Source organism: Rhyacophila brunnea, unplaced genomic scaffold (assembly GCF_057557595.1).
Source record: "Rhyacophila brunnea isolate RB1 unplaced genomic scaffold, BYU_Rbru_1.0 scaffold_24, whole genome shotgun sequence".
In the NCBI taxonomy this organism is placed as follows: Eukaryota; Metazoa; Arthropoda; class Insecta; order Trichoptera; family Rhyacophilidae; genus Rhyacophila; species Rhyacophila brunnea.
In genome coordinates, this window is record NW_028232904.1 from 21,945,886 (window position 1) to 21,962,797 (window position 16,912).

Here is a 16,912-nt window from a genome sequence, read left to right on the forward strand (position 1 = left end):
CTACTGTAGAGCGTCACACTACCTTTATCTTTAGCGATAGGTAGGGAGGCCGGTCAAAGATCCTAGCCTGGGGGCCCGCTTCAGGATGTGGGGGCCATGATCTTAATACACCTTGAGCTGTCGTAATATTACAATTTTACAGGTAATAAAAGTTTATTCAGCCACCAAACGTCATTTCTGGCTAATTTTCGAAGGGCGTCCAAACTTTACGTATCAACAGGCTATCACACATTCAATCGATATTAGTTATTTTCTGTCATTTTTATTCAGAATAATTCACAATAATTTACTGATTATTTTAATTGGACAACAAAACTGATTTATTTTTAATTGCAAGGTCGTTTATATATTTTTAAACATTGATAATAATTATATAATTAGGTACCTAGTACAAAAAATATAGATACGAAACATGTCTGTCATCCTCAAATCATTACATATTGTATTATCGCTGTGGATAGATAGTTTTTATTGGCACTGGGACAACTGGACACCAGAACAAGTGGGCGCCGTACTTTCGAATGAAATAACGTTAATTAATGAAATAAATTTTGATAATGAAATACGATTTGATCAGAAAGTATACGAGGAGTTTAATAAGTTTTTATCTACTACTTAGTAGTTTTAATTGGTTTTGCTCTTAACATAATGGTTTTTATTGCGTATTGAGAATTATTATGCCTGAAGCTTTATATAAAAATAAAATAACTCTCTTCTCGTCGGAACTTAAACATATGCACAATTAAATCATTATTTACGTGTGCATATTTAAATTCTCACCAAGTAGTAAATAATATAATAATATGTAAGTATTAAATATACTTTTAAAAGTATCTATAATTATTCACGAACGTTTATTTATTTTCGAATTTCATTCGATGTGTAGCGCCCAGTTGTCCTGGCGCCGAATCGTCCTAGACCCGTAAATACTTAATAAATGTTTTTCGTAACTTTTCCACAATTCAAATTTAACATAAGACCGGTTTCAGCCAAACGGACATTTTCAATTTTCATTTCAGTCAAGAATTAAATAGTGAAAGACAAATAATACAAAAACACCTCAAAATTATCGTTAAGTTGAATGATTCTCCAGCCATTCCCATTCGGATTTTCTTTACAATTCAACAAAAAAAAAATTAAACCGAGTAACCCTTTCTGGGATTAATAAGTAATTCAATTGTAAACGGGAATGTCTGGGTTGATTATTAATTGCTAAACTGTAAAATTTCATTGTGCACTGCTAAGTTTTTGAATAAATTAAAAAATAATTACAAGACAAAAAGAACTTTTTATATACTTACAACGTTTTTAAATTTTCTGTTATTTCTGTTTTCAATATGCTCAAACTTGTACTTGATATGAAGAAAATAAAAAACAAACAAACAAACAAACAAATATAGAAATCCAACCCACTATTATTGGTTGCTAGCAACTAAATTATTAAGGCTATACCTCAGTTGAGGCATGGTCTAAAAAGATCGTGGATAGACGATGCGCGGATTGCGGGTGCAAATGACGCATGCCGAACGAAATATAATTAGTCATATAAATCCAACATGCGTCCATTTAATGTTCTGTTTATTGTTCTATTAGTAACAATAATAATATACCTATTCATTGACATGTTTTCTTTTTCAAGTAAATGGGTAAATTGACTTGACTAGCTTAAATGATCCAAAAAAATACTTGATACTTGATATACTTGATAGAAATACTGAATAAACATAGAATACTGAAATGTCATCTTGACATTTCATTTTGATTTCCATAGTAACGCACGTATATATTAATAATTTAGTTGCTGGGATCACCCCCTTAGCAACCAATAATAGTCTTTTACTTTTTACGGATTTTTCTGAAATAACTTTCCATACAAAGCAGAATTAACTGAAGATGAATTCAATTCTGCTTATTAAAGATGGTTAAAAGTATTAAAAGAATGCATTGACATCGTGTTCTGATATATTCTAAAAGTTTCAAATGTTTAGCTAGTAGGGAAGTTAGTTAAAAATCGATTGCGAGATTTGTACTGGACAAACAACCACCGGACAAACAAGAATACGACCTAATAAAAACGTTGTAATAAACACATTTTTACCTTAAAAACAGTATTTTGAGTTGTTTCCGTTTAGAACTAAGGTAACTAATTTTATTTTATAAAACATATTTGCGTTTCCAAGTAAATATTTACGAAAAGGTTTAAAAACTCCCTGCGACGCTGCTATATTTTCTACTATCCCCACAATCTCTGTCTGGCGCCAAAAGCGTGTAAAACTAATTTATTTCCATATACGCATTTCGCCACAACTTCGGGTCACTTGGTATACATCAATAAAATATTGCAAGATAATAATATTAATGAAAACTTCATTAAGTATATTATAATACTTAGCTGAATTTATTATTATTTATTTATTTTAATTTCAGTCATCTGTGGAATGTCACGCAAAACATAGATCAGTTTATAAAATAATATATTATAATAGGTATATTTAAACATGTTCACAATATCAACATCAATATATGTATCAGATGCGAAGGACGGAGGTAGGCTGTTAAGATTCGACATACATAGTGCATACTAAACTTTATCAGCCATACTTATTTGTTTTCATTGAAATAAGAATACAATTTTATTATTTGCAGATAGTGTTCGTTAGTTTTGTTTTAATTCAATTAAACCCTGACTAAAACAAACCATAATTCTTCAGGTGTGCTATGGGTGATTAGGCAAAAATGGTGCATACTTTTTCAGTCATACTTATTTGTTCACATACTACAGATGGTGTTGGTTGGTTTTTTTTTAAATTCATTAAACCCTGCCTACAATTTTTTGATTATTATCTACCACGGCTTGGATTAGATAGGGCTTAATTAAATTTTAAAAACTAACAGACATTATATTGTAGTCTTAGTTCAATGAAAACAAATACGTTTTGACTGACCAATTTTAACAGCCTACCTCCGCCCTTCGCTACTGATTAAGTAATGGCATGAGCAACCACACAATTTGTAATTAATTACCCATATTATCTAAAGTAGAGCCGTTCGTATTTCTTCTTTCGACCATGTCCGATCCTAATATGATCATACGGGCCTACACAGAGTGGAGGTTTGTATTAACAGATTTTGTTTTTACGAGAAATGGATGTCAGCCACTTGCTCAACCTATTAGGTCCATACTCTGACTCAAACACAAATTGAAAAACAATATGTGTATTTGTCAGACCCAGGCTGACACTTAAGCAGCGCGGCCATCGTGGGTCTATGTTTGTATTTCTACTACATTCCAAACAGGTCATTTTCCATTTCGTTTTTGTACAAACCTACTAGGATGTTATCTCCATCTTTTTTTAAAATAGAAAATACTGTTTATTTTAGAAAAAAAAACATAATTTGTTATATCGATATAATTTATTTTAGCTGCGCAATTTATTGATAATTAAATTGGTATTTTTTGTATATTTTGTCTTGCTCGAGAGACCGAAATTTATATATCGCACCCCCAGTAAAATACTGTCGTAAGTCTGAAATGGGCGTTTTCGAGTTATGGATGTGGTTGGATTCGTATTTTTTTTTGCTATTTTAATAAAATACTATCGTATCTCAAACTCAAATAGTGTCGGAGAGAAAGCACTTAATACAGTACATTACTTTCCGAAAACTGTTGAATAGATAATAAAATAGTGTTGTAACTAAGTTACGACAGTATTTTACAAGAAGCTTTCTAAAAAACTAAAACAATACTTTTCAAAAAAATACTGTTGTAACTCTGTTACTACAGGAAAATCTTGAGATACAGCGTAATTTTCTCACTAATTGCATGGATATTATTGTTCCAAAGTATTCAAACAAAAAAAACTGGAAGCAGCAGAGGCAACAATTTTTGTTATCAACAATTAAATGGAAGTAAAATACAAGAAGTATGCAAAAAATACTTTATCAACACATTTGGGGTGAGTGAAAGGTACTGCTCCACTGCATGGAAAACAAGAGATCTTCTTTCCGGAACGCCAATTTCAGAACAAAGAGATCACAAAAATCACAAAAAAATTAGTGATGTTTAAAAAAATGATATAAGAGCTCACATTAAGTCTTTCCCAGTGATCGAGTAACATTATTTGCGTGCACAGACGTCCAAATTGTATTTAGATGGTAAATTAACAATTGCTGAAATGTATCGGTTATACAAAAAACAACAAGCTGACAGCAATATGCCATTTGGAAAAGAACACTATTATACGCATCTATATTTAATGACGAATTTAATATTGGCTTCTTTAAGCCTAAAAAAAGATTTGTGCGTTGAATGCGACCTATACAATAATTCTTCACCACCAGATGAAAAAAAACAACTTCAAGAAAAATATGAGACACATCAACCTGGAAAAAAGAGGCAAGGGATGAAAAGATCAAAGACGTAGCAGAGTCCCGAACTAATGGCCAAAATAGCGTCATTAATGTAGCTGTATATGATTTGCAGGCTGTTTTACCGCTTCCTTGCGGAAATGTGTCAACTTTCTAAACGAAAGTTTGGCAATGTACAATCGTACAGTCTATAATATCACTGAAAATATTGCAAACTGATACATGTGGGACGAGAGTCAAGCTGCATGAGGATCCAATAAAATTGGTAGCTGTGTACTCGATTACAATGCATGTAAAAAATATCACCACAATGAGCATTTTATTTTTTACAGTGACAATTGTGCCGGGCAGAATAAAAATAAATACATTGCTGCAATGTATTTATATGCCACCGGGAATTCACAAAAGAATACAACGATCTCTCATAAGTTTTTGGTCACCGGGCATAAACAAAATGAAGGCGATATCGTCCATTCTACAATTGAGCAGCAGAAAACCAGGGCTCTAAAAAGTGGACCAATATTTGTGCCCAGCCAAATGATTACCATTGTACAAACAAGTAAGAAAACAGGACAACCATACATAGTTAAACCCATGACGACAAATAATTTTCTCAACATGAAAAAACTAGCAGATGAAATCGGTAAAAATTAGAAAAAGGATGAAAATGCAGAAAAAGTTTTGTGGCAGAAGATTAAAGTTATAAAAGTAGACAGAGACTATCCATACATTATTTTTTTTAAAACCAGTTATCATGAAGAATGTAGGAAATTGAATGTTCGACAACAGCAAATAGGCAAACCGTTACCAATGGATGGTCTCAATATATCCAAAGCATATCAAGAGTGGCCAAAAATAACGACAATTAAAAAAAAGGATTTGCTTTCCTCTGCACCGCTAAACATCGTGAATTTTATTATGATTTTTTGCTTCTCTTCCAAGTGATGTTTAAAAATTAAAAATCGTATGTAAAAAATTTATTTTCCCATTAAATTAAATAATTAAGTATTTTTTTGTTGTTTTGAACTAATAATTGTATTTTTCTTTTTTTTTCAATAAATCTTTAAAGATTATACCATAACTTAATATTTTGAAAACCTTCCTTTACAGTGCCCAACAAATTAGTTGAAATTATTAGAGTGATGGTAGGGAAATTTACATAGAAAGTATTGAGTTGATTCAAATTTTACCATGAAATTGTCAAATATCCTAATAAAATACAGTCGTAACTCAGAAATATTCAAATATCTCCGTTTGTATATGTTTTAGAGAAAAATGATGAATACAGTTGAAAATAGATCATGTTTTTCCATAAAAATGAGTAATAATTTTTACATTCAGACTTTTCCTGTATTTACAAAGAATATTTGAAACTTCAAATGGCTCTCCTGCAAAATGCCAATTTTTGACTTACTACAGTATTTTACTGGGGGTGCGATATATTTTTGATTAATTTTAATGTGTTCAAAAATTTATCACATCGAAGTAATTATTTCGGTTTATCAAGACGTTGAACCTTGTTGTTGTAGTTTATGATTGTGATTATATTTTTTTTTGTTTTAATTGATTTATATAAAGTTACACGTTTTCTCTATTATCAATAAATAGCCTAAGGTCATATTTACACATAATAATTTCTAATTATCAATTCGCACCACAGTTATAAAGTCATTAGTGTCTGCAGCAGTTATAGTTTGTCATTTTGTGGTAACTAGCTCGAATAATGTGTTTCGATCGGTTCCATGAATAAACAGAACATGAAGAAACAGAACGGTGACAAAACAGAACAGCCAGGGGAAAAATGAAATATTAATTTTTGTGGAATCTATTTAGGTTAGGTTGGATTAGGTTAGGTCATTATTTTGTTGTACCTAGTCACCCAATCATTTTGAACATATTATATTGATTAAGATGATATATCCTAAGCTTGCCGGCAAAGTCCCGTTTATTTGAGGCTTTCTGGCGATTAGGAATGCAGAAATTATGTATATGATTTGATTTATTATGGCGTATTGAAAATCTGTGCTATTAAAAGATATCAACATAATAGAGATCGGACAAGTTCAATATTAAATTTATATTTTTCCTTAAAGGTCATATTATTATATTTATCGTTGTTCTGTTTTGTCATGTTCTGTTTTGTCATGGAACCATTCGGTTGACATTTAAAAATTTATATTTATCATAATAATTGTAGAACTAGTGATTTTTTACAAATAATTTGAATATATTGATAATTTTAACTAAAGCCCTCAAAAGTTCATCAAATGCAAATAAGTCGGGCTACAGGAAAAGCTTCTTAAATTCAACGCTTGTACAGCCATCAATAATAATTATAGTATAATTGAACATTTTTGTCGCGGATGTTTTATATTTCGAAATAATATTATGATAATTCATCGCGACAATTACTTATATAAATATGTTTGATGAAATTCGTTTTAGTATTTTTTCACCTCTGTTGGATTCACTCAATATATTTGCATTTTAGCAGCACATAACTTATAATTCATTTTCAAAAACATAAACCAATGTGCTTTATTAATACCGAAAATTCGGGTATTTTGGATTTTTAAAACGTTAAATGTTCACGCTTTTTTACACTTTAACGACTAAATTCCTGTACGCCTATGGTCGATTGATATCGTCGCATTGGACATGCCCAATAATGCAAAAATCTAACACTGTAGTCAAAGTGTACTACTCTGATGTATAGTAAACAAAATAAAATGTCAACCTTGCATAACACTGTGATATTTAACTACATTTTATGACATATGTCATATTAATATTATGTAAATAAATAATATTAATCACTGACAAAATGACGCAACTAAACATAGAATTTCGTGTGTGTCTCACACAATCTACCTATGCATGTATTTATTTATTTATAATTCAGTAATTGACCATACTTTACCTTTGATAAAGACATGCTCACGGATTTGATAATCATTGACAGTATTATATTATGTTATTTTGGGAGATATCTAATTGAACAAGGAACGTGTGAACATTTAGATTTTTTCTTTTTCTTTGGTAACTTACATATAAAATTTATATAGATGAACTAAGTACATTGATTATATTATTACATATTTCACTAACTCCTAGTTATAAGACCGCTAATGTCGGTTCCGGCCTATTCACCTAAGGGAGGCCATTTTTGTGGAAGTTACTGGATAATATATTGATGCTTTTATTTAAAATTTAAAATTCATCAACCACAAAAATCTCAATTTAGTATTGTTGATAAACGATACAACTGAACGGAAGCTTTTTCTCTCCTGAAAGCTTTCATCGTTGCAAACTTTTACTGTCTGCCGGCAGTGACGTCCCGTGTGGGTAGGCAGATCGATGATAACCATTAGGTATATATAGAAATAGCTACCTAAACTTAGTAATAACGGAAATATCTTTCCATTTAAAAAAAAAAATCAGTTCACTGGTAAGAAACAAAGTGTATTAATTACTATAAAAGATTTAATATGCCTGTAATTTTTGTGCCGGGTTCGCGATGTCTAGCTTACTACCGTTGTCCTTGGACAATGACATGCGCAGATTTGCGAATTACCTTTGAATTATAGGTAGGTACATACTTACCAAATTTAAAATTTATCCAAATATTTTTGCCGGTCACTCGCGAGTTTTGGAAGTTATTACATGTATTTTAAAATGTACCTATCTGAAACCGTGGACTTGCAATATTTGTCTATTGAAGTAGAGATGGCATTTAAGTGATTTATATAATTATATATGATAAGTGATGAAGATTTAGGCCATCCTCCCACGGCGCAACTGAAATCTGATGGAACTGGTTTATGAAGGAACTCATAAACTGACCAATGTGATGCTTCGCACACGGCGCCACTGAAACCCAGTTGAAATAATAATCACATAACCTCAAACTGTCAAACTTAACTATCAATCATGTTGTACAAAAACTGACAACACGCGCGCTGCAGCGTTTACATAAGGTTATTTTGATTTTCCAATTAACATTTAACCAATTTTGGTAAGAAAATATGATTTTTCACCGAAATCTAATGATGTTGGTACCACTGTTTTACGGTGACTGGAAACTTCAGAGACCGCGCGACTAGCATGTCGCATCTCTTCGCGACCGTTTTGAAGCTGAGAGATTCCAGTCTCGCCGTCAGCGAGCCGCCATTGAAATACATCAGCTAGATACTGGCTGGAATCTTAGTTTCAGTTCCGACGGACATAAGTTGCGCCGTGGGAGGATGTCCTTAGGCCATCCTCCCACGGCGAAACTGAAATCTGATGGAACTGGTTTGTGAAGGAACTCATAAACTGACCAATGTGATGCTTCGCACACGGCGCTACTGAAACCCATTTGAAATAATAATCACATAACCTCAAACTATCAAACTGGACTGTCAGCTGTGTTGTATAAAAACTGACAATACGCGCGCTGCAGCGTTTACAATTATGTTATTTTAATTTTCCGATTAATATTTACTTTTCACGTCTCTGGTTGTTTTGGTTTTTACGATATGACGCTAGCGGCTTTACGAAGTGCTACCAATTTTGGTAATAAAATATGATTTTTCACCGAAATCTAATGATGTTGGTACTACTGTTTTACGGTGACTGGAAACTTCAGAGACCGCGCGACTAGCATGTCGCATCTCTTCGCGACCGTTTTGAAGCTGAGATATTCCAGTCTCGCCGTCAGCGAGCCGCCATTGAAATACATTAGCTAGATACTGGCTGGAATTTTAGTTTCAGTTTCAACGGACATAAGTTGCGCCGTGGGAGGATGGCCTAAAGTGGTGTAGGACTTGTTAGTAATGTATCCATGCGACACATTTCTTAGATATTGGTGTCATGAAAGGATGATAAAAAATACGGTATAAAAAATGGGGTGGCATTTTCTCATTGCCTAGGGGCGGCATTTTGTCTTGGGACGTCACTGTCTACCGGTATTTAGTATCTAGCGTTATATAATATTTTTTACACTGTTTCTATTGAAGATTTCGAATTTATTTAGATCATAATATGGAAAGTCAAAACGAGAGTGATTTTTTTCCAATCTTATTAAGAAATGTAAATACTGGGAAATTTCTGTTAACGAAGTCGGAACCACCTAAGTGTAAGTAAACGTTTTTAGAGAAATCTCACGAGGATACGTGGTTATCAATTGTATTAAATTTTTTCTTCTTCACTAGAACCTTATGTTGGTCTAAGCCTCCTCTCGCATCTATGTACTTCTATTCAAGCCTGTCCTAATCCTTCCCTACAATTTTGTACATAAAAAGTTTATAAATTCAGCTTGACATTATCTTCTGATGTTGTACCACGTTGTTTCCTTTCGGTTTCCTGAATGTCAGTTTCTTTGGCAATGAACTACATCTAATTAGGACCAATTTTATGGGCTATAGGTACGTTTTGTGACTTCGGCACAATGTACTGCATCCTGGTTTTATCATTGATTTTTCCGAAGATACCGTGGATCATGTTACGCTCAACTGAGCCCAGCATTCTTTCCATGTTTTGCCAGTTACCAAGTTTCCGGACCATAAATAATACAAGGTTTTATTAAATAAATATACATTTTGATAATACATTGAAACTTAGTATAGTATTAAAGTATGACGAATTGCCAAGCAAAAGCTGAGGTTATTGAAAAGATCAAGAGAAAATGACGATGTTGTTTTATAACTATAAATTCCAGTGTCAAGTGGAATTGTTTCGAATTTCTCTTTCCTCTGTCAAAAAGTACATTCATTTTTGATATTTCGTTATCTTTTCACTCGCATATAACTTCGACAGTTCTCACTCCAAGTAAGCTTCTAGGATTCATCATGCGACAAGCCAAACCATCCAAGAATCCAAATATCATACGTATATGTACTCTACGTCTCGTTAGTGCGTATCATTTTTGAATATGGGTCGATTATCAGGTGTCCTTATGAGGTTTCCTATAAGCTTATTTTAGAACGCGTCCAGATGAAATTTCTTCGATGTCTTTATTTTAAGACATATAGCTATTTTCCTTTCGGTGATTTGTCAAATGATCATTTTCCGACTGCCTTTCTACAAGGCATGCTTACTTTTCACTTTATTGAATCTCGTAGGTCACTTCTGTTTTTGAATTTTTTGTCTGTTATCGCGAGGGATGGTTTCTAATCCTGGCGTACTAAAGAATTAAAATTTACATGCACCTGTCAATTACCTACGTGGTCACAGCCATGATATTTTATTCTGGATCGGAACCGTTTCTTCGTGTTAAGCCTATCAGGCACCATTAGCGAGGTGTGCAAGACTAGTCAATGCGCTCCCCAAAGACGTAGACATTTTCAGTGACGTGATATGTATTTTTATTAACTTTTAGAATATATCAGAACACGATGCCAATACATTTTTTAATACTTTTAGCCATCTTTAAGTAGAATTGAATTCATTTTCAATTGATTCTGTTTTGTATGAAAAGTTATTTCGACACCATTATTGGTTGCTAGGGGTCTGGAGTTCTAGCAACTAAATCATTAATATATACGTGCGTTACTATGGAAATCAATATGACATGTCAAGTACAATTTTTTTTGATCGCTTAAGCTAGTCAAGTCAAGTTTATATGGTTCAACAGAAAATTTAAAAACGTTGTGTATAAAAAGTTCTTTTTATCTTGTACACATATATATACATATGATTTTTTTTATTATTATTATATTATCTTCTTATCTCTTGTGAGGGTAATATTTGTTATAATGTGAATCTCATGTTGTGAATGTCTTGAATTTAAATTTGGTATGTCCACAATGTCTTGTTTTCTTAAATAAATAAATATATTTTTGCTGAACGAATAAGAAAAATTGAAATCTATTCTAAAACTAGATAAATAAAATAATTAGTCACAAGCTATAATAACTTTATATACCTAGTAGAAATATTTTAATTTATTGATATAATAATCTATTTTCATTATTAATAATATATGTATCTATCGTTCAGTTTCCTCTTAAAGTGATATCTCTTTGCTTATAAATACATTAATGACATTACTATCAGTCAGTATAAATAATAGTTGATTGGTGCAAAACTTATGCAATACTCTGCATATAATTTCATGTACCATATCGCAGAAATTTCGTTTATACGAATAATAAGTAAAACGAGTTGACATCAAGATCGCATAGGTGAGATGGGCGGTCACGACCGTGAATGGATCCAGAAAGACTAACCAAACAGACTCTTGAAGCGAAACCTTGTTTGAAGACCCAAGTCGTGGTGATAATGTGATGCAAAGAAGTTCGACGGAAAAGCTCTAAGTAGAAAACACTCAAAAGCTTTATTCTATAAAGATGGAGCTTAATCATTTAATTTTCTTACAAACACTGAAATGAGAAAGTTCTTTTATACATTTTGTAGGTAGGTATACCTACAACAATGACAAAATGGAAAACTGGTTTCAGTGATTCTTATAATATTAGGCTTGATTTAGAGCAGTGGTATTCAAACTGTGCACCAGGACCATTATCCAAAAGCGCTGAAGGCTATTTTAAAAGTTTAATAATAATAGTATCAAAACCAGGAAACTACAGTACCTCGGCCACATTATGAGAGGACAAAAGTACAGTATTCCCATCTTGTCATTCAAGGAACGATCAATGGTAAGCGTAGCAGAGGACGGCGCCGCATTTCGTGGCTTAAGAACCTCCGTGATTGGTACGAGTGCAGCTCCACTGAACTGTTCCAGGTAGCAGACGACAAATCGAAGATCGCTTTGATGGTGGCCGACCTCCGTTAGGGGATGGCACAATAAGACGAAGAATAATAATTATAAATATCTTTTGGTATAATTTGATGAATAGTTTGAACTGTTTCGAGACCCCTTTTAAAATGTTCTTACGAATCGATTGCGTCATCTACGTCAAAGAAAATGTTGTTATTTACATAATAAAAGTTTATTGACGAAGACATGTTTACATTGGCAGGACGACGTTGCAAATGCAACGAAATTGGCCTAGGGCAGAAAAACATATTATTTGTTCTTATCTACTGTTAAGAAACAAACCGTTGGACTTATTTTCCAGGTTTCGCCGCTTAATTTTGTCATAATGGCCTGAAAGAATTCGCAGAATGATAATCATATCTTGGAGTATCACCATAATGTCGATGGAAAAAAAAGGCTACGTTTAGTTTTAGTTTGATGTTTTTTTGATTGCATAAATTATACCGGTGCAGGAGAGTCAACATTTCACTGTTTTTTGTATTGTCCCGGGATCCTGACAATTATTGTATCCACGGTTGAAATCCTTATAATAGATATATCTACATTTGAACACTCCATTTTCCATTTCATTTAAAAAAATTAATTCTGGTTTAACTGTGAGTAGTTTTTTCACAATATGCTTTAGGTTGAAAGTGTGTTGCGCACCGCGCCAACCAAGTCAAATAGTTTTAGAAATTTCAAGAAAAGCAGTGTGGTTATCTTTTCATAATACTTGTAAATAATTACAAGATAAAAGAACTTTTTATATACCTACCACGTTTTTAAATTTTCTGTTGAAAGTTTATATGAAACTTGACAATTCTATGTATTAATGAATAATATAGAATACTGAAATGTCATTTTGACATTTCATATTGATTTCTATAGTAACGCACGTATATATTAATAATTTAGTTGCTAGGACCCACTTAGCAACCAATAATAGTGAGTAGTAAATGTTACTTTTAACGAATATTTTTCCGAAAGATACAAAACAGAATTAACTGAAAATGAATTCAATTCTATTTAAAGATGGCTAAAAGTATTAAAAGAATGCATTGGTATCGTGTTCTGATATATTCTAAAAGTTTCAAATGTCAAGCTAGTCGGGACGTTAGTTAAAAATCGTTTGCAAGATTTGTACTGGATAAACAACCACCGGACAAACAAGAATACGAGCTAAGAAAAACGAGGTAAAATATAAAACTATTAGTACACACAACATTTTTCATTTTGAATACTTCGAAATTATAGTATTTTTGACTTTTTACTATAATTTACTATTAAAATTTTTTTTTGCGGAATCATTCGGTTGGCAACACTGATCAAGATGTTGAAAAGAAGTCCATCGGTGATGGAGCTACCGGTTTGAGGCATGCAATGCGCAAACTACGCATGTACTGCTATGCGTTCATCGTAACGAACGAAAAAATGCCCAAATGTAGACAGAGCTTATAGCCTGCCCTATATTATGAGTGATGACCTTTATAACTGGACATTATTGATGATAATATTATGTTTATTTAATTAAAAATCACTTACTTCTTGTGGATAAAATGGCGCCTGCAGAGAGACGCAAATAGCATTGCAAAAGTCCGCAATGGACATTGCGATCAACGTCATCCATTGTCTTCTCGTAAATTCGAAACCCATTTTAAATATACCTATATTCTATTATAGTTATTATTATACTATTAAAACACTTATTTTATTAAAAATAAAACTGTATAATATTATAACGTATCGTTTATATTTTGAAATTATTTAAAATATTATTTAAAAATGTTCTTGAAGTTAATTAGCTCCAATATTAAAATAGTAATACTTTTATGGTTATATTAAAATTATTATATTATTAATTACGTATTGTATTATTTGATATTGTGCTGTTTTTGACTATTTTAAATTATATTATTTCTTTTACGCTACCTACCTACCGAAAATATTTAAATATTATTTTTATCGTTTTGTGTACTGAAATATTCGATAGCTTTCAGAAAAAAAAATAAGCACTGTTCGAATTTTTGAATGTCGAAGAGAATTTTTATCGTTCGTAGGTAGGGTTACTTATATTTGAATTTATTTCACTGAATTAAACCGCGACATTTGTTGGAGATATGTCAAAATGATACCTAAGTGAACTAATGTTTATCATTTATTATTACGCACTTCTTATAAATTCAATCAATTACATTTTGTTCTTATATTTACACTTGCCAAGTCGAAAGTCCGAAAAGTTTATTTAAACAATATTTGTCTAAACGTAATCGTAACTGACACATAATCTACAATAATTAAATTTACTGGTACTATCTGGAACCAGTCTGAGCAAAATCACAAATGACACTGACGCAAATTTTCAAAATACGACCCGTGGTTCACGGAGTCGTAATTATAAATGATACGACAGGACGCTGTGATTAGACAGACATAAGGCGCCTATAGACTGAGACTCTTTGCTTGATATGGTGATTGTTCAAGGGATACTATCACGGCAGTGGCAGCACTCGAAGTGAACCGGAACGTACGGAGCGCGGCTCCGATTCGTAAAATACTCGAGACTACCGCTCCGTCTCGTGGAAAAATTAAAAATGGCAATCTGTTTCGGGAATTATTATAAAAATCTTTAAGTACATTATTTTGTAATTTAAAAAAAATAGTTTAATAAGAAGCTTGACACGTCATTATTGACACATAGCTATTTTTACAAAGATCTTAATCTAATATATAAAAATCAAAATTTGTTTGTTTTTGTTCGTATTTTATGCGCTGCCATACCGTTCATCCGATTGCGATAAAACTTTGTCAACTTATTGCTTGCACTTGCGCGAAGAGTATAGGCTTTATCTTATAAATAAAAATGAATGTCTGTCTGTCCCGTATGCGTTCCTATACCATTCATCCGATTGCGATGAAATTTTGGTTAGTGGTTGTATGCACACCCGCGAAGGTTTCTGAATTAGAAAAATCATCATCTTCTTCTTCTTCTTCATTCTATCTTCTTTTATTCGTATGGTCCCTATACCATTCATCCGATTGCGATGAAACTTTCGTCAGTGGTTGTGCCAACACCCGCAAAGGTTTCTGCATTAGTACAGTCTTCTTCTTCATTCTATCTTCTTTTATTCGTATGGTACTTATACCATTCATCCGATTGCGATGAAACTTTCGTCAGTGGTTGTGCCAACACCCGCAAAGGTTTCTGAATAATTAGTACAACCACCTTCTTCTATTCTACATTCTTCTATTCGTATGCGTTCCTATTCCATTCATCCGATTGCAATAAAACTTTCGTCAGTAATTGTGCTAACACCCGCGAAGGTTGCTGAATTAGTACAACCAACATATTCTTCTTCTTCTATTCTATCTTCTTCTATTCGTATGCGTTCCTATACCATTCATCCGATTGCAATGAATCTCTGGTGAGTTGTCGTGCGCATGCCCACGAAGATTTATGAATTAGAAAATCATCTTCTTCTATTCGTATGCGTTCCTATACCATTCATCCGATTGCAATGAAATTTTGATCAAGTGTTGTGGTCACGCCTGCAAAGGTTTATGAATGGATACAACCATTTTCTTCTTCTTTTTCTTCTATTCTATCTTATTCTATTCGTATGCGTTCTTATACTATTCATCCGATTGCGATGGAATTTTGACCAGTTGTTGTGCGCACGCTCATGTTAGAATTATTTTCTTATTGCCATATTGTATTACACGGATATTTTAATATTAAAAAAATAATTATTGTTTTTTAATTATCTAAGATAAATATAACCACGAAGCGACCCTGTGCGAAGCCGGGTACTTCAGCTAGTACTTAATATAAATTATGTTTAATGATAGTTGTGTACCATTTCATACTACGGTTTGGGTCTAGTAAAGTGGTTCTCACGTGAAATTTAACTGTGGCCGCACAATTAACATTGACAGTTATTTGGAAACGTCTGGTGGCCGCACCATATTTCACTTTTGTTGTGATTGAAATAATTAAAGATAAATTTTATTTACAAAAAAAAATGGATCAATCTATTTAAAGACAAGTCCATTTAATGAAAGTCATTTGAACATTTTAGTACATATCTATTTATTTAAAAATAATGCAAATGGAAATTCCTCAATTTTACTTTTTTCCAATGCGAGCCGCATGGTTGCTTCTATCTGTCAACTGGTTTCGATATTTGTTTTTTTTATTAAGTGCATTACACCGAACGATCTTTCACAGTATAGGTACAATAGTAGTAAAAAGCGACAATATTAATAAAGCAATTGTTGCCAATTCTTTGAATTGACTTGATTCTTGGTCAACATATAACTTCGACCAACATTTTTCAACCGTGGTATTATTAAGATGGTTTTTAAGTACTTGGTCATGACTAGGGAATCCAATCCCGAGCCGAAATTCTGATCCCGGGATTTCGGGATTACAATTTGACAATCCCGGGATTGGCATTTTTTCCATTGTTAATATAAAATTTTTATATTTACAAATAACATTGATAAATCGGTCAAAAATAAATCTAGTTTAATTTATACTATTTAAGACATTTATTGTTTATATTGTATACGTTCAATCTTGGAAATCTTCTTCTTATTCTTCTTCTTCTTCTTCCACGGCGCTACATCCTCCACAACCGCTCTCCACTCACTCCGGTCTCTCGCCACACTTCTCCAGTTATCGGGTCTTCCTATATGAAGCCAGTCCACTTATACGGCGTCGGCCCATCTCCTTCTTGGACGGCCTCTGGGTTTCTTCCGTTGGGGTAGCCACTTCGTCATGATCCTTGGCGCTCTAACTTCAAGCAT

General features: G+C 32.7%; 1 protein-coding gene across 1 annotated transcript in view; it reads right to left on the reverse strand.

Annotated features, from left to right (window-relative positions):
* LOC147069205 (MFS-type transporter SLC18B1-like) overlaps window positions 1-13,870 on the reverse strand; it is a 40,007-nt gene extending 26,137 nt beyond the window's left edge. The window contains exon 1 of the mRNA XM_085951072.1: window positions 13,649-13,870. Within this exon, the coding sequence (XP_085807198.1) occupies window positions 13,649-13,759 (111 nt within the window). The 5' untranslated portion in view covers window positions 13,760-13,870. The remainder of the gene's footprint in view (window positions 1-13,648) is intronic.
* Window positions 13,871-16,912: the final 3,042 nt, after the last annotated feature.